General features: G+C 41.6%; 1 protein-coding gene across 2 annotated transcripts; it reads left to right on the plus strand.

Annotated features, from left to right (window-relative positions):
• The first annotated feature begins 2,961 nt into the window (after positions 1-2,961).
• Positions 2,962-26,138, plus strand: LOC148335892 (major histocompatibility complex class I-related protein 1-like). 2 transcript variants are annotated; one of them, XM_088297957.1, is made up of 7 exons: positions 2,962-3,129; positions 8,938-9,204; positions 16,130-16,408; positions 19,109-19,411; positions 21,789-21,980; positions 22,045-22,119; positions 23,612-26,138. In XM_088297957.1, exons 1-6 carry the CDS (start codon positions 3,078-3,080, stop codon positions 22,077-22,079), a joined length of 1,128 nt encoding a protein of 375 aa, XP_088154083.1. In that variant the 5' UTR covers positions 2,962-3,077; the 3' UTR covers positions 22,080-22,119; positions 23,612-26,138. The 2 variants fall into 2 exon arrangements, with proteins under 2 accessions (XP_088154083.1, XP_088154084.1); XM_088297958.1 differs by lacking the exon at positions 2,962-3,129 and adding an exon at positions 6,069-6,250.
• The last annotated feature ends 1,445 nt before the right edge of the window (positions 26,139-27,583 follow it).

Here is a 27,583-nt window from a genome sequence, read left to right on the forward strand (position 1 = left end):
AATAGTGAAGACTGATTTTCCTGCACGTTTGCTGCTTACATCCTCAGGTTTGGGAATGGAGTAGTGCTGGTGTTCAATTGCTTGATTGAAGTCACAAGGGTCCAACACACTTTCAGTGTACCGTTATTTTTCTGAGTAGCAACAAGACTGTTCAATCAATCTGTTTGCTCATTGACAGGAATTATCAGAGCTCTGTCCTGCAAGTCCATGAGTGACTTCCTCAAGGAATCCATAACGGAGAGGGTCTGCATCTGTGAATGTCAGGTGTGACATTTAGATCTATGTGTATGTAGCAAACGGGCGGCACAATGGTCACAGTGAGAGACAGCAGCGGTCGTGGGTTCGATCCCAGCTCCGGCCTTCCTGTGTGGACTTTGGATGTTCTCCCAGTGCCTGAGTGGGTTTCCTCCGGGTGCTGCGGTTTCCACCCACATTCCAAAAACATGCATGGCAGGTCGATTGAACACTCAAAATTGCCCCTTAGTATGGCTGCTTGTCTCTTAGTGCCCTGCAATTGGCTGGCAACCAGTTCAGGGTGTCCCCCGCCTACTGCCCGAAGATAGCTGGGATAGGCTCCAGCACCCCCGCGACCCTAGTGAGGAGAAGCGGTGCAGAAGATGGATGGATGGATGTATGTAGCGAACACCAGGATACTCACCTAAACCTGTGAATACCTCTGCAACTATCTTGACAAGCTCCTCTTTGGCACTAAGCACTGCTAATTGAGCTGAGAGCGCATCAACTCTCTTTACCAGCTGCAGTTCCTTTCTAGATTGTCCACCCAAAAGTGTTTTGTCTGCTTGGCTTGACACAAGAAACTCATGTATTATATCTAATTTCAGTGTAAAATATACAGTAAAGTGTAAATGCAATGCTTTAACTACATTATGAGCCTTCAAAAACAAATCATTTTATCTTGTTACATACTTTTGGCGGTCTGATCCCCGGCTACAGAAACTGGCTCTTGGGACATTTATTGGCTCCTCCCTGGCAGGGAAAGCTGGTGTGACAGTTAGAGGTCACTTCCACACATAGCCTGCGCTCTGATACCAGTCCTCTCCAGAGGATTTGGACTCTCTTCCACGCTGGAGTTGCCCATGGTGAGAAGCGCGGAGCAGCTGTGAGCATATTACAGTGATGTGGACTCTGCATTGGGCCATTATGGTAAAGAAGGAAGGAGCTGAGCTGAAAGACATAGCTCACAATTTACCGGTCTATTTACGTTCCTATTGTCATCTCTGGCCACAAGTGTTGGGTCGTGACCAAAATAACAAGATCCCGGATATGAGTTTCCTCTGCAGGGTGGCCGGGCTCTCCCTCCGAAATAGCATTGCAGTACGGTAGTTTTACATCCATGGGTCACAAAACCATCTGCATGTATGCGGGCACCGCCCAAAGCTATAAGCAGAGTCTTTGTGGGGCTGTATTTTTTCCAGTAACTTTTGGTACATGTGGGAAGCTCATTTGCATCTACGCAAGTGTCAAGCTTCAAAGTGATAAGCACACCTTTTATTCTAAGAATTCCTTTCCGGTTGTTATTCTCATATTCATCCTCACACACCATGCTAATGTACAACATGTCCATTACAGCCTCTATGTTGTTCATATTCTTCGTTTTCTTGTAAGCATTGGCTCTCTTTGTGTTAGTTTGGCACACCTTTGAAAAGTGATTATCTTTTTTCCACACTTATGACATGTTGCTCCAAAAGCAGCTCATTGTAGAGCCATCTGTTTGTTGCCACACTTTGTACAGATGATTTGCTTGTTGTTGGTTTTGTTTCTGCTTTGCACTGGTCGTGCGTGTCCAGGTGCTTTTCCCAACGCTCCAACTCAAGTATCTTGGACGACAGGTGCCACTTGTATTGCCTGGATTTGCGACCTGGGCACCTTTGCTGACCTCCACATTTCAATGGCCTTGTTCAGAGTGAGCTATTGCCAGTGGCAGGAAGGGGTACCCCTTCTCACGCATGTGCAGAAGGTCTGGAGTAGGTGCCGTCTCCGTCGGCTTTTACGGTGTGTTCTTCGGTCCGACGTCGGATTAGTGTTTAGAGGCCTTTACTTGCGCCGTCGTCCATGTCACGGCAGCCAAACTTCTGACACCATGTTGTAGCTCTCTGCCTCATGTTGTGTTGGCAGCATTGTGTGGTATAATAAGACCGCAACATGACAGCGTGCGTTCGGTGCTCTCTTTTATGCAGCTCATACTCGTGACCGCAGCTGGGCAGTCCGTCCCAAGGGCAGAACCGCCTGGCCCTGCGGCCCAGCCGGCAGGCCATTTTTTGGGCAGGGCGTGGCAGGTGACAATTAAAAAAAAAGGGTTGGGGTGGAACGGGGTCAGGGCCTACAATTTTTATGAATAAGGCCGGAGGCTTGAGGCCGGAGGGGGACCGAGGGTCGTGCATTTCACACGGAGGCCTTGAGTACTTAGTCCGATTTGAATAAATCCCCCTCATATTGCCATAATTTATGACACTGCAGCTGGAGAAATAATATACAGAAAGACTTACACACTCGAGTGCTGGATGACCTAGCTTCTCTTGAAAGATCCGTCTAGAAAATGGCCTCACAAGTGTATCTGCAGTTAAATCCACACGTTTCCCTCTTTCAGTCATTGTGGTTGAAAAAAAGCAAGAGTATATTTTAGATTTTCAAACGGTCGCCAGTTACGATTTACCAGTGTGTTGATTCCGCATAGCTCGTATTGGGATAACTGCCTGGCAACACGAGCTAGCTGAATTCTGATTGGATAAAAACTCAAACATAAAAAAAAATAATACTCGGATATAATATGACATAAATGTAAAAAATATGATCATGATTCTTTTTTTATTTTGTTAGGCCAGCAGAGAAGGCGTTGGCGGTTCACCGCTGATTCCTCATATGTTATTTATTTATGAACGCGTACCGCATGGTACCTGGTTTGTTCTAATAATGTTGCCGTACTATAGTTGTAAACCTGCGCATGCGCTCTCGCGTGGTACCGTTGTCAGTTTGTCTATACACGTTTGTATCTTCAATAGGTTTATTGAGTCGATGGAATTTACTTAATCACTTTAGCCGTGTTGTGATCTCGCAACATGAACAAATTGGCTTTATTCATTCTCACATGGAGTCACGTCGCTTCCGCCGGTAAGGTCATGAACCCATCCCAAAAAGTGTTGTTTGTTAGATCCGTTATAACCCCACACTGGGCACACATGGACTGTGCAAGGTTTTTCAGTCGTGAAATGAGCAAACTGGGCGTAACATTACCCCACAAACGCAACCACCCGTTAATATTCAGTTTTTTTTTCTTCTTTCGATTTGTCGGGTTAGGGCTCGCCACACCGTGTCATCCTTTTTCACCTAAATCCCGGGATAGGCAATTTAAAGGGACACTTCACTTGTTTCACTCTGTTCTGTTTCTCATACAGAGTGGACGATTAAAGCATTGACTTGCTTACTTCACTTTTATTAACTTCTTAACTTTTGCAGTACAGTACGTTACTTCAGTCAGTTGACATAGGGAAAACGTCACTTACTCCTTCTCTCGTCCGTCACTGTAATCGGCCCCTAAGCAACATAACATAACTAACAATAATATTGTTACATCACTGACGTTAACATTGGCACTTGTATCATAGTGTAGTTTAAGAGTGAGAGTAGCTTAAGAGTGGTTAATGTGCTCTGATATCTGTTTGTTATGACTGGTTTGTGGTGACGCCGGAGGTGTGCGGGGAAAAAAATGTGTTGTACTGTGTTGGACTGTTGAATAAACGGCCGGTGTCGTGCCAAAGTACTTACCCCTGCCAAAATCTGTATCCCCTGTCGCGGGAGCGCGCACGCATAGACTGAAGGCGGCGCGATGTTACTACGTTTGTTTTCATTGAAAGGCACGAAGAATGTATGATTTTGTGTGTTTGATTTGCTGTAATTTAAACCAGGGTTTCCATAAAAGTGGTAGTCTTCGTCGGTGTGGGTTTCAGCACACCATTCGCTACAATTTAACACGTAAAGTAAGCGTTTGACTCCTCCGAAATCGGGGGGAAATTCCCTGTATTTGCATTAGTTAGACCAAAGAAATTTTGCAATCAATGAAGCTACCATAAGGGAATTTCAGTGATCAAAACACGATGGAAAGGGGAGAGGATGAGTGATTCCAGCGAGATCAAATTAAGTGGCAAAATACAAATAGGTGGTATCCTGTTAGAGAACACGTAATTGTATTCCAATTGACTGATTTGTTTATTTTTTTATAACCACTGATAGCCGCGACAAGAGTAGCAAAAGAATAAAAAAATAAATAAAGTCACTCGCGTTCTGCGTCGGACTCGAGGTGCATTCACTGACCACTTAGGCAGTAGGATAGTTACCAGGGGGGACTGATTCTGGCAGCACCTCCCAGAATAGGTACCCCCCTCTAATCACAAAAATATTGACCCCAACCATCAAGTGACTTATTCTGTGTACTTATTGGATCATTTTGAGTATGTGTGGCAAGTTTGAGCAGGATCGCTCTTTTCTAAGGAAAGTTACCAGGGGGGACCTATTCTGGCAGCCCCTGCCACAATAAGTACCCCACGTCTAATCACCTGCTTTGATAAATGCAGTAATCAAATTAATGCATATGCAAACAGTCACAAACACACATTTACATATTTATTTAAGTGCTAATACTATAACAAATAAATTTCACAAAGGAATAATACTGTATCATAGAACTTTACTTACTGTAATAGTGCAGTCCTTATGTAATATTTATGCTGTCCTCAGTAAATTTTGTCAGTTGTTTTATAATTGGAATTCTATTTCTATGTGTAATTTTGTTTATTGTTTGATCCTCAGTCGGTTTGTGCGATTCATGTATCATGTACTGCCCTCCTGGTAAAATAAACTAGAGGGTGATTTAATTAAATAAAGTAAAGTAAATTTAATAGAATAGCCTCCAGGATGCCTGCGACCCTAGTGAGGAGAGGCATATCAGATGGTCATCCAACAGCTTCCGACACGTCACAGCCTGAGCAACCCTCCCATCCAGTCTGCCTGTTGTACTTTTGAAGGAAATCGAGGAGTGCTTTCTTCATTTGCAACTGGCAAATCTGGCCAGTTTACAACACTTAACTGGCTGAAGTTCTTCAGTCCAAGTGTGTCCACACACTCAATTCGGTCCAGGTGTCGCAGTAATGATATTAAGCCTACATGCAAAGAAAGTCAAAAAGCCACAAAGTAACTGAGGATCAAACAATAAACAAAATTACACATAGAAATAGAATTCCAATTATAAAACAACTGACAAAATTTACTGAGGACAGCATAAATATTACATAAGGACTGCACTATTACAGTAAGTAAAGTTCTATGATACAGTATTATTCCTTTGTGAAATTTATTTGTTATAGTATTAGCACTTAAATAAATATGTAAATGTGTGTTTGTGACTGTTTGCATATGCATTAATTTGATTACTGCATTTATCAAAGCAGGTGATTAGACGTGGGGTACTTATTGTGGCAGGGGCTGCCAGGATAGGTCCCCCCTGGTAACTTTGCTTAGAAAAGAGCGATCCTGCTCAAACTTGCCACACATACTCAAAATGATCCAATAAGTACACAGAATAAGTCACTTGATGGTTGGGGTCAATATTTTTGTGATTAGAGGGGGGTACCTATTCTGGGAGGTGCTGCCAGAATCAGTCCCCCCTGGTAACTATCCTACTGCCTAAGTGGTCAGTGAATGCACCTCGAGTCCGACGCAGAACGCGAGTGACTTTATTTATTTTTTTATTCTTTTGCTACTCTTGTCGCGGCTATCAGTGGTTATAAAAAAATAAACAAATCAGTCAATTGGAATACAATTACGTGTTCTCTAACAGGATACCACCTATTTGTATTTTGCCACTTAATTTGATCTCGCTGGAATCACTCATCCTCTCCCCTTTCCATCGTGTTTTGATCACTGAAATTCCCTTATGGTAGCTTCATTGATTGCAAAATTTCTTTGGTCTAACTAATGCAAATACAGGGAATTTCCCCCCGATTTCGGAGGAGTCAAACGCTTACTTTACGTGTTAAATTGTAGCGAATGGTGTGCTGAAACCCACACCGACGAAGACTACCACTTTTATGGAAACCCTGGTTTAAATTACAGCAAATCAAACACACAAAATCATACATTCTTCGTGCCTTTCAATGAAAACAAACGTAGTAACATCGCGCCGCCTTCAGTCTATGCGTGCGCGCTCCCGCGACAGGGGATACAGATTTTGGCAGGGGTAAGTACTTTGGCACGACACCGGCGCTCCCAAGTCGGTCCTAAGTTGTTATTATTGTTGTCGAGATCATAGAAATCCCTTAACCTGGACGTTACAATAGGTTTGCATCTGAAAATGACACCAGTAATAAAATGCCCCCCCCCCAAAACGACAAGCAAGGTAATCTTTTTTTGAATTGTCAGTTCTGTTTTCTAAAACGGCGACCGATCGCCACCAAGATGCAAATTAACATTTACAACTCTTGTTCACTTCAACCTGTGAAAGTATAAAAGCTTTCTGCGCAGTAGTTTGGATTTATTGACATTAAACATGACCTCATGTGATTGCCTCCGCAAAATAAAAAATACAGTGTGCTGATCTCTTCTCCACTTACACAGGCTGAAGCAGACGAGAGCAAAAATGTGCACTCGAACCCCAACTGGTTATATTTCGGACATTATCTCCTGGAAGGTTGATTTCCATGGCTGGCATTCCAAGGCTGGCATTCTCCTGCAATCTTGTCTGTGTGTAATTGTGTGTGTGCGTCGATCTCAAATTGTCATGTCTTTTACAATGTGTTTTTGCAATGGCGTCCTTGTGACCCCTACAGTGACCATTTCCTTGTGTTTGTATCGCTACGGTCTATGTGGTCAATGTGCTTTATCATATTTGTTGTGTTTCGAGCAGTGCTCCTCAAATAGTGGGGTGAGGCCACCTGGGGAAGCGTAGTTGACAGTGCCACTCTCTTTGCCCATTGTGCGCAGCTAGTATTATCGTGTACGGTGTAGGTTTGTTTTGCGAAAATGCTATTATTTATAGTTCTGGCGTAGAGTGAGTGGTGGGAGGGGGTGCAAATTGGTTTCTTCTTGCTAGGCAGGAACGTAACTGCAAATAATTGAGAAGAAAGAAGTAGTAAGCGGTACGCTGGACGACTGGGTAGCACGATGGCCTCACAGTGAGACACAGCAGAGGTCGCGTGTTTGATTCCAGCTCCGGCCTTCCTGTGTGGAGTTTGCATGTTCTCCCCGTCCGTGCCTGCGTGGGTTTTTTCCGGGTACTCCGGTTTCCTCCCACATTCCAAGAACATGCATGGCAGGTTAATTGGACACTCTAAATTGCCCCCAGGTATGAGTGTGAATGCGGATGGATGTTTGTCTTTGTGTGCCCTGCGATTGGCTGGAAACCAGTTCAGGGTGTACCCCGCCTACTGCCTGAAGACAGCTGGGATAGGCTCCAGCACCCCGTGCGACCCTTGTGAGGGGAAGCGGTACAGATAATGGATGGATGGTCTAGACAAGAGTATGTGTGCGCTGGAAATGTGAGTGTAGGTCATGAAAATACTATGTTGTGCGTTGCGAATGTGGACTGTACGAATGAAAATTCTACAGAGTTCAACACATTTAAACTAGGTAGCATATGATAATACTATAATAATCAGTTAACACAATAACTACAATCTCAGTCATTACTGTGCACAGTACTTCTAGTTTTATTTGATCAACGTATGAACCTGCTAATATTGATGATTGACATTCTGTTATGTAAATGCTAAAGCTAATACTATTAACATAATCCAGTCCTTCAAAATGATGAACCTCCAAGAGACATTTTCCATAATTTTTTTATTTATTTTTCTCCACCTAAAAAGTGCCCAGGGCACCAGGACAACCTAGGCCGCAGTTCGATGATCGACTTTGTAGTTGTGTCATCGGCTTTATGGCCGCACGTTTTGGACACTCAGGTGAAGAGAGGAGCAGAGCTGTTAACTGATCACCACCTGGTGGTGAGTTGGCTCCGATGGTGGGGAAAGATGCCGTTGCGACCCACCCGACCCAAACGTATTATGAGAATCTCCTGCCAGGAAGAATTTCAACTCCCACCTCCGGTAGAACTTTGCCCACGTACCAGTTGATGTGGGGGACATTGAGTCTGAGTGGACCATGTCTAGTGCCTTCATTGTTGAGGCAGCCGATCAAAGCTGTGGACGTCAGGTGGTCGGTGCCTGTCGTGGCGGCAACCCTCGTACCCGCTGGTGGACACCGGCAATATACAAATCGTCCCACCCCTAATATCAATCTGCTTTAAGGATGAACCAGAGTAGTTTTAAGGATTTTAAATTATCAGGTGCAATGCTAGCTTAAAAAAAAAAACAGGCTTGGTGCAACTGAATCTTAGCGCTGCTTTCTATACAGGAGATCACCACATTTTATTAAATAGACTTAGTTACTGCTTTTAACTAGTTTTATTGCTATCTCACGGACATTTGTGTTTGTGCAATTATGGATACATGTTCCTCTAAATCCCCATGAAATCAAATTGGGGGTTCCCCAAGGTAAAATTTTAGGCCCAATAATTTTTCATCTTAATATGCTTCCCTTCGGAGACGTCATCAGTAGAGACAACTTCCACAGCTACACTGATTACGCTCAATTGTACATAGCCATGTTTCTTGATGTCCTTTTAAATTGTACTTGAGATTTTAGGTCATGGATGACAGAGAATCTCCTACTAATATTGCGTTTTATCATCTTAAGAATAGTCCCCCCCTGTTTTTGACACAGGCTAACACGGAGATGCTGATGCTTGATGTCTTTCCACGTTTAGTAGTAGCAGTTCTGCAATAGAGAACACGTCTCATGCTCATCAATTAGTTGTCAAAAAATTTATGAATTTTTGCAACGCTAACAAATGCTTTTTATTCTTTGTAGCCCTCCACTCTCTGTGGCACGTGTACACGGTGATGCACAATATCCCACGTCTTCCGTCCATGATGGCGGTTGTGGTGGTGGACGGCGTGGTGACTGAATATTATGACAGCCGCACCAAGGTGGCCGTGGCCAAACAGTCCTGGATGGATGCCTTCCTCCTTCAGGAACCTGAATACTGGAAAAAGCAGACAGACTTCTGGCAAGGACAGGAACACTTTGGGAACATCAACATGGGAATACTTAGGGATAGATTCAATCAATCACACGGTAGGTGAACCCTCTGTCCCCGCCTCCCTAAAGCTGTATCTCACTGAGCGACTAAGTTTTACGTGTCAGCGTGTGAGCACCTGGAGAATGTTGATTTTTCGTTTGTTCAAGTTCGCGAACCTTCGGGAACGTCTTTGCCAGCAATTTTTGATGTCGCAAAGAAATTTGGAACATGTTCAAAATTTGATGGTGACAGGAAAAAATGTTTACAACCATTAAAACGTTTGTTGATGTTTGGCGAACGTCTTTGCAACTGACTAACAGGCACTTCCTTTAGTATTCTAGGTTAAATGTGAAATCTAACCGATGAAGCTGTCTTGGGGGACAATCGGAAATATGCTCGGATCGCGCACTGGTTCACTCTGACCATTCAGAAATTCAGCGCGTTGAATTAATTTTCCATTTGCAAATTCGGAGTTCACTAAAACAACACTCGGCGCTCTGAGTGGTTGACACTGTGCACCAGTGCGTCAAGTGCCACAGATGGGAGTTTCAGCACAAGCTCCTGATTGGTTTCCAACAAGCGCTCTTAAATTCCTGCGAGCGGAGCGCACTCTACTTCTCCGAGCACACACACACAGGCCCGGGCACTCGAGTGCATTTCTGAATGCGCCCAAAGGTAGTTATGCAAGTTGATAAATGAAGCTTGCTGAGGAAGCTAACCAATGAACATAGCTATGGATGCTAAGCAAAAAGCTGAATAATAAAGCTTGCTGATCAAATGCACTAAAACCCCTATTCCAATAAGGGGCTAATGTTTGAGAATTTTTGCCAAGGTAGGAATATCACATTCTTGTCAGGATTTGTTCAGTCGCAAACGTTACCCAAATATTCTTAGATGTTCGCAGACATTCACCAGAAATTCGCCTCTGCTTTTCATGCGAGAAGAAACAAAACAATACAATGTATGTCTGGAGAACGTTTGGTGAGTGTTTGCCCTAAGGCTGTCACAAACAAATCTTTTCAGAATCGATTATCCTTGTAATTGGACCTCTCCGAAAGCGTGCACACAATCACCAGTTTAGTTTATTTACCGTATTTTCGCACCCAAAAGACGCGCCGAGTCAAAGGGCGCAGTACCAGTGGAGGGTGCTATTTCTGTATTTGTTACATAGATAGAACGCGCCGTCTCATTGGGCGCTAACAGAACCGAGCAACCGAGCAGTCTCGCTGGCTGCTCAGTCGCGCTAGCGTGTTTTTAAAATGGCAGCGGGAGTTCAGTGGTACTTTATTTTAGCTTTTAACAACGTGCTGAAGTTGTCCTCATCCAAAAATGCACCAAGTCCTTGTCTTCTGTATCCAAGATAAACAGCTGGACACTTCGCCATTAAACACGAGAGTCATTATCAGTCTGCCTCGCCATCTCGCTGCGTCGCCGTCTCGCTGCGTTGCCGTCTCGCTGCGACGGAGCCCCTCAGATGGGATGCCGACACAATGCCGGTGTGAGCAAGTCACTAATCAACAAACGATGTGCGGTCACGGTGTTACATCAAAACTAAAACTATCACCCCAAATCAACTGAATAGCATAAGAGTGTAGGCCTAGCAAAATTCCGCCTCCCAGCCTACCATACAATACTTTAGTTTACATGCATGCACACTAAAACAGAAGATAGCATGGCTAGCGTGGCTAGCTGTTTTGAAAAAGGCAACAGGAGCAAAACTGAGTTTGGTTGTATTTTATTTAACAAGGTACTCACATTAATATTGATCAGTCATCCACAAATCCTTCAAAATCATCGTCTTCCGTATCAGATACAAATAGTTGGGCAAATTCTCCCTCAAACACGCCAGGTTCCCTCTCGTCATTGTCCGATTCTGTGTCGCTGCTGAGCGGCTCCCCGGATGTAATGCCGGCTTTCGCAAAAGCTCTTACAATAGAGCTAGCAGACACGTTCGTCCAAGCAGCTACAATCCACTCGCAAATTGTGGCATAACTTGCTCTTCTCTGTCTCCCAGCCTTTGTGAAGCTGTGTTCGCCCTCCGCCATCCATCGCCCCCACGCAGCACGCAACTTCACTTTGAACGCTCTGTTTATACTAATGTCGAGTGGTTGGAGTTCCTTTGTCAAGCCTCCCGGGATGATGGCAAGCTCTGAGTTCATATGCGTGACTTGACTTTTCACAGCGGGTGTCAGATGGGCACGCATGGAGTCACAGACCAACAGCGACGGTGACGCGTGGAAAAAACCACCGGGTCTCTTTACGTACACCTCACTCAGCCACTCTCTCATTTTGTCCTCGTCCATCCAGCCCTTTTGATTGGCCTTGATGATAACGCCGTGTTTTGAAACAATTCTGATACTGCTTATGATCAATTACAGCATCAATAAGAGTGACTAGTAGCGAGACTGATACCCAATCGCCAGGCTACAATGGGTTAAGTTGTCTGTTATATCCAATCAGACAAGCGTGAGCCCTTGAGTAGACACTGCTTATAATCAATTACAGTATCAAATAATATAATAGTCACAACTCATGATCAATTGCTATGACTTATTATTAACTTCAGGATCGCGGATCGTCGGCGACTTACATGGACAACAAACACTTCACTGCGTTAAACAAGCGGCACATTTTATTTAACCCACAGTATAAAGTGTACAAGCAAGCAAGCAACAATTGTATTTCAGCTCATAGATTACATGCAATACATAAATCTCATTACCGTGTGCTGGAAGGACGGAGAGCCCCGGCGTCCTCAGTAATGCGAGCAAAAAATACGATGCTGGGCGTCCGCGCGTAGAACCCTCAGCTGACTCCACTTACGTTTTGCCTTCGTCACATTCTTATAGCCAATATCGCACCCCATCCCCTCCCGTTCGAGTGCGCTTTGATGGTTCGCATGGCCCTTCGCACAACTTTGGCCTCTGCCAATCCTCACTCCCTTTTCGTTATCGACTGTACCTTTTCACATGAGTCAGACATTCCTGGTGCTTAGGCCCTGTACGAATTCTTTCCAATTATTCCCGTTCTCATAACACGTAGATACAACCTGTGCAAATTCTCATAACACATAGATGTAGCCTGTGCAAATTCTCATAACACATAGACACAGACATCTACTAACGCGTGTATATAGGTATAAAATGGTTATTATGCAGCATTTATGTGGTAAAACAACATTAATAAACCATATTTCACTTCACGCCGGCAGGAAACTTCTCTTTAGGCAGCGTCTTCCGCTTAAAAATCACAATAGGTGGCAATTTTTGTCCGTTAGCATGGCAAGCTAGCACAACAGTAAAAGCCGACTTCTCGTGCCCCGTTGTGCGGATTGCTACCGTGCTGAGCCCCTTCTTCTCCACAGTGCGGTTCACCGGGATGTCGAAAGTCAGCGGCACCTCGTCCATGTTGGTGATGTGGCTGGGCTGGATACGTTTGTCGGCAATCTTGTCGCTGCAGTAAGAGCGGAAGGCGACCATCTTCTCCTTGTAATCCTCTGGGAGTTGCTGCGCGACGGTCGTCTTTGCCCGGATGGATAGATGGCGCCGTTTCATAAAACGAAAACACCAAGACGCCCCTCCTTGGAAGTGTTCGATGTTCAATTCGCCAGCAAACATTACTGCCCTCTGTCGAATGGTGATTGTAGATACGCTTCTCCCAGCTGTTCTCTGAGAAGCAATCCATTGCTCGAGCTGGTCTTCCAACACGGGCCATCTTGCCTTGCATCCACGAAAACTCAGCTTGTAGCTTAAACTGTGCTTCGTAGGAATGTCTCTTCAGTGATGCCATTTTTACTGATCAATTGCCTAAGCAACGTGTTGCACCTGGTATATATAGGGGCATCGGGCTGCTTTGCACTGGGGGCGTGCCTTTGTGTTGTGTTGTCTCCCCTCTCACGTCCGCCTGTTGTCCACACCCATCGATTCCCCTCTCACGCCCCCCTGCTGTCGTTAGCCACGCCCGCCTTCTCTCTCTATATAAGCGGTGTGCAGGCAGTTAATGTTCGCCGTCAGCCCAGCGGCGCACTTGGTGCACACAGTGGGCGCTCCACCTCAAAAGGCGCCCTGGCTTTTTTGGACGGCTTTCAGGACTTTAAAGTGCGCCTTATGGGTGCGAAAATACGGTATTTATTTATATATTTTTTTGGGGGGGGTAAACTGTTTGACAACGATAATCATGCATCTTCAAATAACAAATATGCATGTTAACACTATTCTCAGTGAAACGTAAACAAACTTTTAATATTACACAAGCCAGTGGTGTATTGCACTCTCTCTTGCCACTTGACCATTTAAGATACACTTATAGCCCACAGGTGATGTGTTAAATGTCTTATTTAAATGAAGTAAAGACCCAAATCAGCCCATTTTTCACTAACAAGCTCTTTTTATGTTTTCAATCAGGAAACTGAAATTAGTTATTTTCCTTTTTAATGTATACATTTTGGAGAAATTGGGTAATAAGTGACGACTTGAAAAACGCCTGCTTTTAATGAGCAATATGGCCACGGCCCCCTCCGCTCTCTCCATGTTTCGCTCTGAGTCACTGAAGGGATTGATTACAAACTCGCCAGTGGAAAAGTCATTGTACTTTGATTGCTTATAGTCCAAAAATAATCACTTGGCGCCAAAATTAATGAGGACATGCCTACCTATGACCATTACAACATATCTAAAGGATTCACCTCTCCATGACTGATTTATATGAGAATGTGGAAATGTGGACGTGAGCAGAAGTACATAGATGAGACTGGTAGGATACACACACCCGCACATTACTTCTTTGCTGATCACGGTGAGGACGCACCCGTAGGGATATTTACAGAAATTGAAGTGGGAATGAGGAGACGTGCTCATTTATTTGGATAAAGATTGGCTCCAGTTTTTCAACCTACAACACACCGTCCAATTCGAAATGAGAGCTGGACTGATACATTCCAATGCGGCCACACTCGGTTGTAGAGTCGGCCTCCTCGCTGTAACCTTTTGTTGGCTGCCTGATGCACTGGCGCACCATGTCCTCAGTTGGAGTGCATGCACCAGCACTTTTTGGTGCATACTTAAAATCTGAACGGCAACGCACTGAGTATCTCAACGGTCAGAGTGATCCATTGCATGCTTGGCGCGTATTTCTGAACACACCCTATTTATGGCATGCCAAAACCTAAAACATCAAGGATGTATGGTCTGGATTGAGAGCAAAAGTTTTGGCATTGGCAAAAATTCAGCCTCATGAAAATCGTTTGAGAATTGAGCAGTCTATGGCTTATTGTCAATGCACATCTTTGCCTTCAATGGGAACGTCGTTGCCAGCAGCTAGCATTTAGCTGGACTTGCATTAACATCTCGCATCATTGCACTCCACTCAGCGCAGTGGCAAACCTTCGATCACTGCAAAGAGTTTCACAGTGGGTGGGGGTCAGTGTCTGGGGTCTGCACTTGTAGCAGACATTCAAGCTATGTACATCTTCATGTGAGTGCCACTCAGTGTTCAGAGTTCCAAACTTGCTAAATAACTAACTATAACTAAAATAACTTGTCTTAAATATTTCTTGAAGCAATCTTCTTTGTTTCCTTTTAAAACATATTATTATACTAATACATCATGAAATTAATAATCAAAGTATTAATTTCATACTTGAGTGTTAACCCACCAGGATTGGGAACAGTAATATGTCACTCCTTTGAACCCAAATGAAATTCCTTTCTGATTTACCCTGTGATGTGTGATATGGAGTATTTTCATTGCATTTGGTAATTTGGTTTCATTCTAATTGGAATACAAGTATCCACTTATGACTCATGATTACATTTGTGTTTAATTTGTATAGGACATTTGCAAAAAGTTGCTTTTACTTGGGGGAAAATCATGATCCACATTTTCATACTTGTTGCGGACCAAAATAGGAACGTAATCATAGTTTTTTTGGGGCATTTTCTGTCAATTTGACGCAATGTCTTGATTATGAATTATGGAGGGTTAGAAATTTTAGTCTAAATTTAAACTTTTTACACCAAACGCATGTGATCAGTATTGGTTTCAGCCAATCTCACTAATGGATGCTCAATATCGGTATTAACAGCTTGAAACCCTGATCGGCACACCCCTATCAATTTGAGTTAATTCGTCTGTTTAGCATAATAGTTGTGGTTGTTATAACAATTTTATTAAAGCAACAGCTTCATAAAAACAAGTTACACGTAGTTTAAAACAAGTTTTCCCGTCTGAGACTATGTCTGGTAGGACACTGGAATTTTCAAGTGCATAAACGACATACGACGTCATTACACATAGCATTACACGTATCATGTGCAATACCGGATGCAGTGATCATTGACTTTTCTGGGAGGCTATTGTGGAACCCGTTTTACTGGTGCTAAAGGTAATTGAAACTTTTTAAAGACCCTACTGTGGGACGTCTTTATATACAAATATCCCATGTTAGAATGTGCAAAGTCGCGTTTAATAAAGCAATGCTCCCAATATGTCTACTTATTAATTTTCATGGCTAAATTTACGGCTTTAAATCAGGTGTGTTTTATAGTCCAGACTAAAACAAACACTCCAATATACGATGGATATTCAACCTAAAATAATCATGGAATGACAAAAACCGAGCTATAAAATCTGAACTCCGGAATTGTTTATGCTCCAGCTGGTATATGCCCATTTTCTAACGTCACCATCGAGGAAAATAAAACTTCAGCAAAAGGTGCATTAGCGGTCCCTTGATTTAAGGTAGACTGTGGATATCTCCTTAATGTTGATCCTTGCACAATTAAAGCAATCCTTAATATGGTGGCATGAGAAGAACTTGTGCGTTTCAATGTTTTGGGAAGCCAGAAGCTAGGTACTGTACATGTTGAGAAGCGCCTGAAAAAATTATAAAGCTGAACTCAAAAAGCCATCTGGTGAAACTAAGAATAACGCTAATCATGGAAGTTCTGAGCTAATGCTGCATCCCAACGCCTGGTTTGCCAGGCGTCCACGTGTTCCAGGTGCTGCACGGCTGCGAGTACGACGATGAGAGTGGCTCGAAGTTGGGCTTCAACCATCACAGCTACGACGGCGAGGACACACTGGTTTTGGACATGGAGCATCAGCGGTGGATCTGGCTCCAGCCTCAGTTGGAGCTCACTGGCCGCAAGTGGAACCAAAACAAGGGCTGGCTGGAGTTCATGCAGCACCGCCTGCTTGTTGAATGTCATCAGCGCCTCAATAACACGCTGGAATTTGGGAAGCGTGTCCTGCAGAAAATACGTGAGTCCTTTGTACAGCAAATTAGTGGATGTTATCCTTCTAGGTTAAAAAAAAAATCAGAAAATAGATGAATGTGTTTTGTGTAGAGCTGGACGAGATGACTGAAAAGTTTATCACAATGTAAGCATTTTATATAAGTCATGCTACCCAGCAAATACATAAGCTTTGTGTTCAACTATACAAGCTGAAATTTCACATGGAGTGAGTACTAAACTAAGACATTATTTCAGTATGCATACTTATTATTTTTCTTTGGTGGTTTAGCCAGGATTCGAAGTTAACTTTAAAAACTGTTTGCCCATAGGGCAAGTGCCACTAAAATTTGCCTTGCCCGAGTGGCCAAATTACTTGCCCAACTTGGGCAAGTGACAATTTTTTTTCTCTTGCCCGAAGATTAAATTACCTTGCCCTGAGTGATTTTATTTATGACAAAATGTCTAATTACAAATTGCATGAATTTTTTGTTCGGACAGTTCCTGCCTAGATAGAATTAAAAATATGTTACAATCATAAGGGTTGCTTATATAAAAATGTATCATGTATTAACACATTAATTAGGTGTCTGCTGACCCAGGATTATGTTATTCCTTCATGAGTTCTATGTTGCAGACGTTGCAGGCATTAAGAAACAGTCAATGAAGCATATGTCCGTAAGGAGCTGGCAGCTGGCAGGTAGAACTGGTCCTGTGAAAGCTAGACTAAGAATAAAATGTTTATGGTTGTAAAATGTGTGCCACAAATGTAAATAAACATATAATCTGATAAGCGTAAATTAATCTTGTTTTCATCATCAACCATGAAACCCTGCTCACAACAGCATGTATCATCTTGTGCAGTTATTGAAAATGTTAATTGTAGTTTTAATAATTAACAAATCTGCATGTTAAATTGGGAAAATGATATTACAGCAATCCAGATTATCAATTTTAAATCCAGGAGAGCCTATTAATTGAGTAATCACATGAGTAAATTATGAGTGTGGGTAATTTGTGTATTCCTTTAAGACCAGTGCCTGTGGTGCTGCCTCCATAAGTTTCATAGCATAAACAGAACACAGTCACTGACACTATGTCAGGTCACATCATGGAGCTAATGAATTAACAGCCAATAATCAAATATTACTCCCTTCCTTACTCACAACTGAATTGTCTACTTAAAAATATTCGAGCTATTTTAGTCATGTCAGAGGAATCCGAAATGTTCGGATTTGAACGAACTCGTCGCCACTTGTAAACATGCGCAGAAAGATGCGCAGAAGGTAAGAAAACTTCCGGCTGTCAATTTTCGGCCGAAATATCGTAAGTTTTTGTTGTGTTTTTCAAACTTCAAATGAGGATGCAACTACAGCGAGTTCCAATACTGCGGGGTTTATTGACGTTCACTTTAACTCGACATTCACTGAACTAACTGATACCCGTAGCGCCCGCCCATTGCCCCTGATAAGGCCAATGGACCATACCACAACATAAGGGGGTGTCTGGGTTAAACCATCACCATACAGTGACTACAAACAGATCACACCACAGTTTTCGTTGAAATTAAAGATATTTGGCTGCTTTAAAAAATGCTTGCCCGGTCGGGTAAGTTGCCCATAATTTTACCTTGCCTGTGGCCAAATTTCACTTGCTCCGGGCAATCGGGAAGCGGTTAACTGCGAACCCTGTTTAGCAAGAGTTTTTTCTTGGATTCCACAGGCTGGAATACACTGATCTTAGAATTAGTCTTATTAATAAAAGTTCAAATGACTAAATATGTGATCTTATAATTACTCTCCTTAATGAGGCTCAAATCATCAAGTCTTTTATGATATCATTCAAGGACGATGAACACACACTTTCAGTCACACATCTTTTGGATTATAAACACCACCACACAGGATTTTTACTTAAACGACCAAGGTGTGCTTTAATTGGAGACTTTCATCTTTATTTTGAGGGAATTTAAGATTTACCCAAATCATGTATTGCTGTCGGAATTAACAAAGGTGAGAATAAATCACAAATGTGCAAGTTGCAAGTAAGTCTCAAGTTGTAACCCTCAAGTCACAAGAAAGCCCAAAGTTACTGTGGAAAAATAATCAAGACAAAGCAAGACAAAAACAGTGGAAAGAAAATTATGGCTTTGAAGACTGTTCAAAGTACTGGACCCGTTTTCATGGTGACGTTCTTATTAGCTTTTATGTTCACGTTTACTGCACATTTAATTAGAATTGAACCCTGTTCAAAAACCTTAGTTGGCTATAAAATGTTTTTTTTTTCAATTTTAGGGTTTTATATACATTTTAGATATGTTGAAAATGTGTAAATGTGTCTAAAATCAATGTAAAAAAATAATTGTGATAAAATTGTGGTTGTGATTTTATTTGCAAAAAATTGTGATGATATTTTGCCATTATCGCCCACCCCTACTTTGAACATATCACGACTTGCAAAATATTATTTTATGTTTTGTGATTAATGTGTGGTTAATAGCTTTGTTGCACCCCCTACAAATTTGTAACCTAACAGATCCAGTTGACAAGATCTGCCAAAATTTGGATTAAAATTTTTAAATGCCACAAACCAGTGAAATCTTGTTGAAGACCCCCGCACACACTACGCGAGTGTTGAGTGGAGTTTTGCCACATTGCTCGGTGTGCCCTTATGTTACAGCTTCGATGCAAAACCAAATCAATGACTTGATTATGTCTAACCTCCTCAGAGCGGCCCCTGGTGTCTCTGCTACAGACACGTCCGTCGGCGCCGGTCACGTGTCACGCCACGGGATTCTACCCTGACAAAGTGGACATGTTCTGGACGCGCGACAGCGAGCAACTTCATGAGGATGTTGTGCACGGCGAGCTACTCCGCAACCATGATGGAACCTTCCAACTCAGCGTCCGCCTGGATGTGGTCGCCGTGCCGACCACCGACTGGCACCGGTACGCTTGCGTCTTCAGGCTCTCAGGACTACCTGAGAAGATCATCACCACGCTGGACCCTGCTACGATCAAAACAAATTATGGTAAGAGGAAATGACCAAACACAGACAACCCCTAAGTCACAATGTTTGCAGTGCTAGCCCGGGGGCTCTTTGAAGTCATTTTCCAGCCACAACAGACAGCATTGCTGGATAAAATATCAGCCACCTAAATTGGGTGGATTAAACGCTTAATTCTTTTTACACAAATGTAATATCATCCAGAATACCGTGTTTGGAATCTTGGAGGCATATTTCACAGACAATTCTAATTTGAGTTCCCCTTTAATAGAATTTTAGAGTTAAAACGATTTTCAACACTTTGAAGTGGTTGATGTTGGGTAAACAGAGCTGCGAAATGTTGCGTTGTCCGTATTTTGTTATGGAATCAACCTTTCTGATTTCCGCTGTTTGTATTGGGAATGCTTGATGCATGCTATTTTGCGCTGCACCAGCTTCCTGAGAGCTAAGTCTGACCAGCCGACGTGGCTAAACTTGATGCGGAGCTTCAAGTCCCTCCAGTGTCAACACAGTACAAGTCCGTTATAGTCACCCCTGCAGCAAATAAGATTTACTTCTTACTAGATCATTATAAAGAATCAAGGACTGACACAAAAAGATTTGCTTCACTCCAGTGTTGTTTTTGGCAGGCATTTTATATTTAGTCTTAGTCATTTGGACGAAAATGCTTATTAGTTTTCGTCAGATTTAGTTATTCTTTTTTGTGATGGTTTTAGTCGAGTTTTAATTGACAAAAACTAAAAAAACGTTTTAGTCGGCGGACACGCCCAAAAAACATTCGTCTAGTTTTTGTAAATTTATTAGACCAAAACTCAAAAAGGTTTTAGTCCATTTTACTTAAAAGTAGGCATACAAGGTTTCCACCCAATAGCAAATACTTTCTGATGGACTGTTAAGGATTATGCATCGCAAACAGATAAAATTGGCAACAGTGGAATCATGCTCATTTCTCCAAAATAAGCAGAGAACCAAAACTTACATTTCAACTTTCATAGGAGTTATTTGCGCCCTCTTACGGGTAGCAGTCAAGAGGCGAGCAACAGCATTTTGACCAACTGGAGATGCTTGATGGAAGATTGGCTGACTCCCTGTCCAGTTAAAGACCCAAGCTCGAGATTGTTGGCTTTAGAGATAGAGCAAGGGGGCATAGTCAGCAGTATGAGAGATACAAGGGCCACTGGGACCAAACACCATGACTCGTGTTTTCTTTTCTTTGATCTTCAAGAAATCTAGCGCCATCCAGGTCTGGATTTCCTCCAGACTGAAATCACCAGAAGTAACCTTGTGAAACACCATACGACAATAGAATGGAATGAAATGTGCACTGGTCAAATTATACCGGGAACACCAGGGGAGCCAGGTTAGCTTGCTAACATAAGTTTCGTTAGTGTACAAACCATACAGTATACGGCAGCAAGTTTCATTGCTCAAATACTCTACATACACACACTCGTACGAGCTTCACACTATGGGCACATACTTCTACCGTCGGTATTCAATGTTTTGTGGTGACTTTCCAGTTTATCTGGGAGAAATATTTACCTTTAATTGGCCGCTCCTCTTGTCCAGGTGGCGAATTAGGCTGCTCCAGCTTGCGCTGCCTCTAAACACCAGCATCATGCGCTGTACAATACAGCGTCAGTGTAATTAAGTGTTTTTTAGCACCCTTAATTGGGAATTTAATATTATTTCAGGACGTGCTTTTGTTGTAGCCAAAGTCAGTAGCCAAAGGTTTTGTCGACAAATGGCCCCAAACAAGCCCTTACGCCATGACTCGCTGCTGGGTGCAACTTCAGAATAAAAGTGTACCTTTGGCATTGGTTTTCAATTTATTATTCCATAAGGTTAAGTTGAAGTTCGACTTCTTACAGAATTGGCGGCGTATTACTCTCATGCATAACATGAACAATTGTTGCTGTCCTGTGCATGTAAATAAGCAAGTACACGAGGCAGAAAAACATTTTTTTGTATTTTTTTTTTTTTTTTATAATGAGAGGTACCCGAATCACATGAGGATTTTTTTCATCCCAGTACAGCAATAATTGTGCCACAGTAATGTTCTTGACAAAATGTAAATATATTGAAATGTATACAATAGTTTGCAGTTCTGTGTGAAAATACCACACAAAGTGGGCACAGACTAATAATTCTGACCCCTGAAAAATTTAGAATTGATCATATTTGGACATACGGGTTTTTCCGCCAACAGTGATGACATACTTCCGGATGTACATGCATCAGAATGCGAATATGAGAAGATGGAGAAGAATGCAATTAAAAGAAAGAAAATTTATGTCGCTTTCTAACCATTGATATCGGCTGGCCGCACCCAGTTCTAAGTCAATATACCATTGTTGAGGGGCGCTTACTTACTTACGTAACTCTATACTTGATTTTTCAGTGAAGCCTGTGAATCACACCAGCATCATCGTGGCCGCCATCGTGGTCGTTGCTGCCATGGTGCTGTCGACGGCCGTCGGCATTTTTATTTACAGGAAAAGACAACGGGAGCGTTTTAACGGGACGTCACTGCAGCAACAGGCAGATCCGCCCAGCTGCGTGTATACTGACGCAGAGGCAGACGTCCTGCCTGGTGAGTGAGTGCGATCGTCAATCCTCAGTAAGGTGGGTGGTTAATAACAGCTTGATTTTTGCAGGTGGTAACAAGGATGTCCAGCAGAGGGAAACATAGCAAAGTACCCCTTGGAATACGTGTGATCACGTAATACCAGGTTAGTTGATGCCACCAATTCCTGAAATTATTATATAAATTTTATTTCAAATGCTGTCTCTTTATTGATCTACAGATAAAACCTGAAGTTTACATATTCTATTTAAAGAAGCACATGCTTGCTTTTGCATAAATAACCACTTACCACTTGGCTGGGCAATATAAGATAAGATAAATGCAGCGCCTTTTATAATTATTGGCACCCTTAGTTATGATACCTTTTTTAGCTTCAAGTAAATTATTTTATTTTGCAAATATAACAGGTCTAAAATAAAAACAAAACAGATGAAAATCAAACCATTAATTCAAGTGCATTTCTTCATTGGGGGGGAAAAAAAATCCCACATTAATAAATCATTATTTTACATCAAATCACTTGTACCACAGTTATTAGCAGCTGATGTTATTACTTTGTGCACCCACTTTTGCCATAATATTCTCCTGTAATGTTTTACGAGATGGGAGAATACAGAAAGAGGAGTCTTTGATCCTTCCTCTTTGCACAAGCTTTCTGTATAATCCAGTGGTTTCGAAGGGGCTGACAGGCACACAACCCTTCACCATGCAGTGGTGTTTTTAGCTGTTGGCGTGTCCATCAAACATGCGCCTCCCGTTTGGTAGCACAGACCGCCGGCTGACCACTGAGCTTAATCTGGGCCGCATTGGGGCTTATGGATAAAAATACTGAGAGTAATTGAACACCAAATACATCATGCTCGAATGTAAGAATCAAATTTGTGATTACCAACAGTTCTTTTCAAATGTAAAAAACAGGGCGGGAAAAAAAAAAATTAAAAAAGCAAAATAGAATCAGTCTCTTCTTAAACTGTAATCAGATTCCAGTGTAACAACTGACAAACAATTAATTTTCAACATTGAAGTTGACAATGCCATCATGTTTGAACAAGAATAAAATTAATCATTTTCTCTTGAGTGTCTTTCTAATTGTAACACAAAAATGGACAGTTTAAGGGGTTCGGATTTGAAGGGGTGCTTTGCTCTGCGATCACGAACCATTAGCGTCTACATAGGTCACTCACACATAGTTGACAGCAGGAGGCGGTGTTTCACTTCTCAGAGGCGCTCAACATTATCTCAAGAATTTTCCAACCGACATGCTGCCATATTTACGTTTGTTACATCCATAATTCATCTTTCCAAATATTGCTGAATTTTTTTGTCATTCTTGTTATGGAATTTCAGATCGCTTTAATAATTTTGAAACAAGATTTGCAACAAGATCATTAATTAATTATTAATTAATAAATGTACAAAGTGTAAATATTGTACTTTTTTATTTGCACCAAAACAATGGGAATGTTTTTTAATTGTCATTATTTGTAGATTATCAGGCCAAAAGTATTCTCGTCCGTGGGACCCATTTGAGATCAAATTGGGTTGCATGTGGCCCCAGGCTCACATTCCTTTTTTATTAATTCTTTAAACATTCTTACTTGGTGATGTGCTAACATTCTTCCATCAATTATGACTAGGTGCCTTGTCTCAACATAGTTTGGGAAATGCTGATCATCACTGTGGAGGACAGCTCTGGACCGCCATGAGGAAGAACACCCTCAATCATATGAGACTCATGTTGAAGATGACAAGAATCACAATGATAATCGGGAAAATGAAGACAGCGGTGTCAATGATTATATTATGTGACTCCTAAACATGATGATTAGCGCATCCAAGGAAATTTGATGGTCATCCTTCATTCACAACAATGACAAGTAAACATACCAGTTGCCTGTCAATCAAATGACTTCTGTAGAATACAGCATACGTAACATTGCAACATGCGAAAGCTTGCTTGTATTCTGACCCAGAATCTTGTTGCTGCGAGGCAGCCATGCTAACCACCCTGAACACTGCTCTAACAAGACTGCTAATATTACAGCATTTTTTTGTCATGAAAAGGTATGCTTGAGAACATTTTGTTGTCACACTTGAAAAAGTTCAATACCCTATTTTCCATAGGACGCACCGCATTAGAGGCCACAGTCTCAGTTGTGAGTGCCTTTTCTGTATTAAACACTCACAAAGGGCGCACAATATTATAGGGCGCAGATACATCAAGACATGCCTCAGCGCTAAAACAATGGCATGTTTCGAGAAAGACAGCTTCACAAAGGTGAAATTGAGTTAGTCACATGTCATTAACAGTCCCGACAGTGCTAGGGCAGCTTTTGTGATAACTCAAACAGCAGTGGGTCAGACACATTGTCAGTACATCATCACACAATTTTGGGGGAGGGATGTCACTAGTCACCACACTCCTTACAGCAGGTGTGGGCAAACTATGGCCCCGGGGGCCACATGCATTAAACGTTTTAACCCGGCCCGCCAAATTTGAAAAAGATTAAATGAATAAACCTTGTTAATGTTTTATGTTCTAAATACTCTGGTGTGTCAAACACAGATGTTGTTTTGTAATGCTTTTGGCCATTTTCATGTAAAATTGAATGTATTTTTTTTCTCTGATAAGGTGAGTTTACCAAAACACTCTATCCATCTGCCCCTAGTCCGAACCCTCTGTCATATTTTAGAAGCCGTTGTGGCCCACCTATCAAAAAGTTTGCCCACCCCAGCCATACAGTCATGGTTTTAATTCAAAACTATCACCCAACATCAACTGAACAGCATACTAGAAAGCAATGAATAAACCAACACAAGGAACAAAGAAATACAATTAACACAAAGCATGTATCGCTCATGCCATTCATATGCCAAAAAGAAATAAAACACAAAACCTGTATCAAGTGATGCAAAGCATTCTGGGAGTCCTTCAGCCTTTGCCAATCAGAAGGCTGGTTAGAAAATAATCAACCTCTGTCCACGTCTGTCTTCGTCCTTTTCATGTATGCATGCATTACATCTGTCCGCCCCAACTCCAAAAAACAAAAAGTTCTTCCAGTCGCTCTCGCTCACTTTGAGTTTAACGGCCAGTACACGCAACAGCATTATAAGATTGATTCTACTCCGGCTGCAAATACTTGAATTCTACACTCGTGATATTTGACCCGTTAAGAGTCGATTAAAGGGGCAAATGAAAACCCACTTCCATCGGTGCTTAGTCCGTCCATTTTAAAAATACAAACTTCTTGTCTTCCGTTCCCCTCCCAAAAAGACCGTTCTGTTTATCATGAAGTTAACTTAAATTTAAAGTAAAATGACAAAATATAAATGTCCAACTTCAAATGTCCTGTTAAAACGTGGAACTTAACTCTCTCAAAAACACGAAATATCACATTTAAATTTATCACTTTAAAGCATGAAACTTAAGCTAAAATTAATCACATTACACAATGAAAAATGATGCTATGATGTGGAGCTTATTAGGGTATAACGTGAAATTCACCACAGCACATATCTCTCTCGTTGCACAATAAAAAACGTTTTTAATTTCCTGGTATGGCAGCAATAAGCTTTTGTAAGTGTGTGAGTGGTTAAACCTATATATTATGTATATATTGATTATTAAAATTAATTTTCTGCCATTGACAAGTATACTGTATATGTATACTATCTAATCCGTTTTTTTCAATGGCGATGAGTGATACAACTTATACTACTACTCTGTGAATTTCAAACTCAGAAACAACTTTACTTTTGCACAAGCACCAGCAGGTGACGTATATGCCCCATTTTAAATATGACGGCAGCACTGTTTGTTGAGTCCACTAGGAGAAACCGCTGCATTTTGTACAACGTGCCTTCTTTTTCTACTGCTGATTAGAAAGAAATGAAAAAAGGCAGAATCATACTTCTTTCTGGTGAAAGTATATTTGCTATGCTTTTATTTGGTTGTATTGTGTATATACTGCGTAATCATTGATCACAATATTCTGGTGGTCTTGAAAATGTCAAAATGCTCTAAAATGACTAAGAATGTTGTCATATTGCCATTACACATGAAGACATGGTCATGTGGCCATGTAGAAAACTGTAACTAATGTGTCTTTAATGTGTGTCACACGCTCAAAATAAATAATAATAATACACGGAAATGAGACTTGATGGAAGTTGAAATGTCTTGTACTATTTATATTCACATTATCTGTATCATTAATCATTCATCCATTATCCAAGCCGCTTCTCTTCTTTATATAAAGTTCAAATAAGCCTGAGTTGGTTAAGCAAAAAAAAGGGCAACGTTTAACATAGCCATCTATATTTGACCATCCAATAAAGGAATTAATGGTGTTAATGGAGAGCAACCCTTAACTTGCACCAAAGTACTGAAATACAATTACGGAGTTGAGGAGGCAATATTGGTCAACAGTTTATGGGGAAAATTACATGCTTATGTTATTATTTCCGATAAAATGTTCATACAATTCATTATAATTTTAGTGGCAGTGTAACTCTCCTGATCCTACGTTCATGGTAATATTGGAAGTACGTAGGTACCTTTCTCCATAGTGGTAAAATGACAATAGATGTTATTTACTAAAAATGCCACGTTTGCTTTGGTAATTGTGTCCCCTGTTGTTTCATTTGAAGGTTGCATTGAGCGGCAGGAAGTGGCTCCTGTTGAGTAGGAGTTGCTTCAGTTGGTTTTGTGGAAAGAGACGAAAGCGTGAGGTGCACGTGGCAAGCGCTTAGATTTTTTTTCCAATTATTCCTAAGTCCCTTTTTGTAAGGGGAAACGGTATGTCACCATGACTAGTGGGTTTTGTGTTGTTGAGATGCATGTGGATATGTTGTACATTGTGTAATTGTATATTTCTATCATAGTTTTCACCCAGAAATGTGTTCAGCGGCGATGGACATGTGGAGAATGAAAGCTGTTGCTGTTGACAATGGTCGACTCGTCAAGTCTTTCTAAATTTGAAAATCTTTAGGAGCATTTATAGCAGGCATCATTGCGAAGCGCCACTACGAAACAAAGCGCCGCCCTTTTTTGCAAAGTTATCCGCTGAAGTTTGAGGTGAGCGCACGTAAAAACATCGAACTTCGAGTGCAGTATAACAGATTTTTACATTTTCGTTTACAGCCCAGCGGCATGCAAACGAATGTTCACTAAAAGTATCATGGATTTTGGGGAAACATAAAAAAACATTCAGTGATGGGAAAGTTGTGAAGGAGTGCTTAAATACGTTTGCACAAACATTATTTAAAGGAAAACACAAACGCCAGATGTGTGAAATAATCTACCAAATCCCTGACTCCGTTCCAACCCAGAATTAAGTCACTGGCAGGGCAGTCACAAACTCATTTTTCCCATTAAGAGCAGTTAAAAAAATATTCAAAAGAAAAGGTGGTGTCGAAGCTCATTTTGAATTCGTTTTTCATGAGGACAGCCATTTTTATTGATTGTGTACTGAACATGTTGACCTGTTTTACTTGGATAATTCGGCTTTCCGTTTTTTTAGGCTGATAACTCTTTTATTTAAGAAAAAAAGGTAAAAGGTGTTAATTCAATGCTTAGCACTTGATACATTTCTGCAGGAGATATTTTA

This window comes from Idiotropiscis lumnitzeri, chromosome 6, assembly GCF_059441095.1.
Source record: "Idiotropiscis lumnitzeri isolate Australia: NSW breed Sydney's pygmy pipehorse chromosome 6, RoL_Ilum_1.0, whole genome shotgun sequence".
Taxonomy (NCBI): domain Eukaryota; kingdom Metazoa; phylum Chordata; class Actinopteri; order Syngnathiformes; family Syngnathidae; genus Idiotropiscis; species Idiotropiscis lumnitzeri.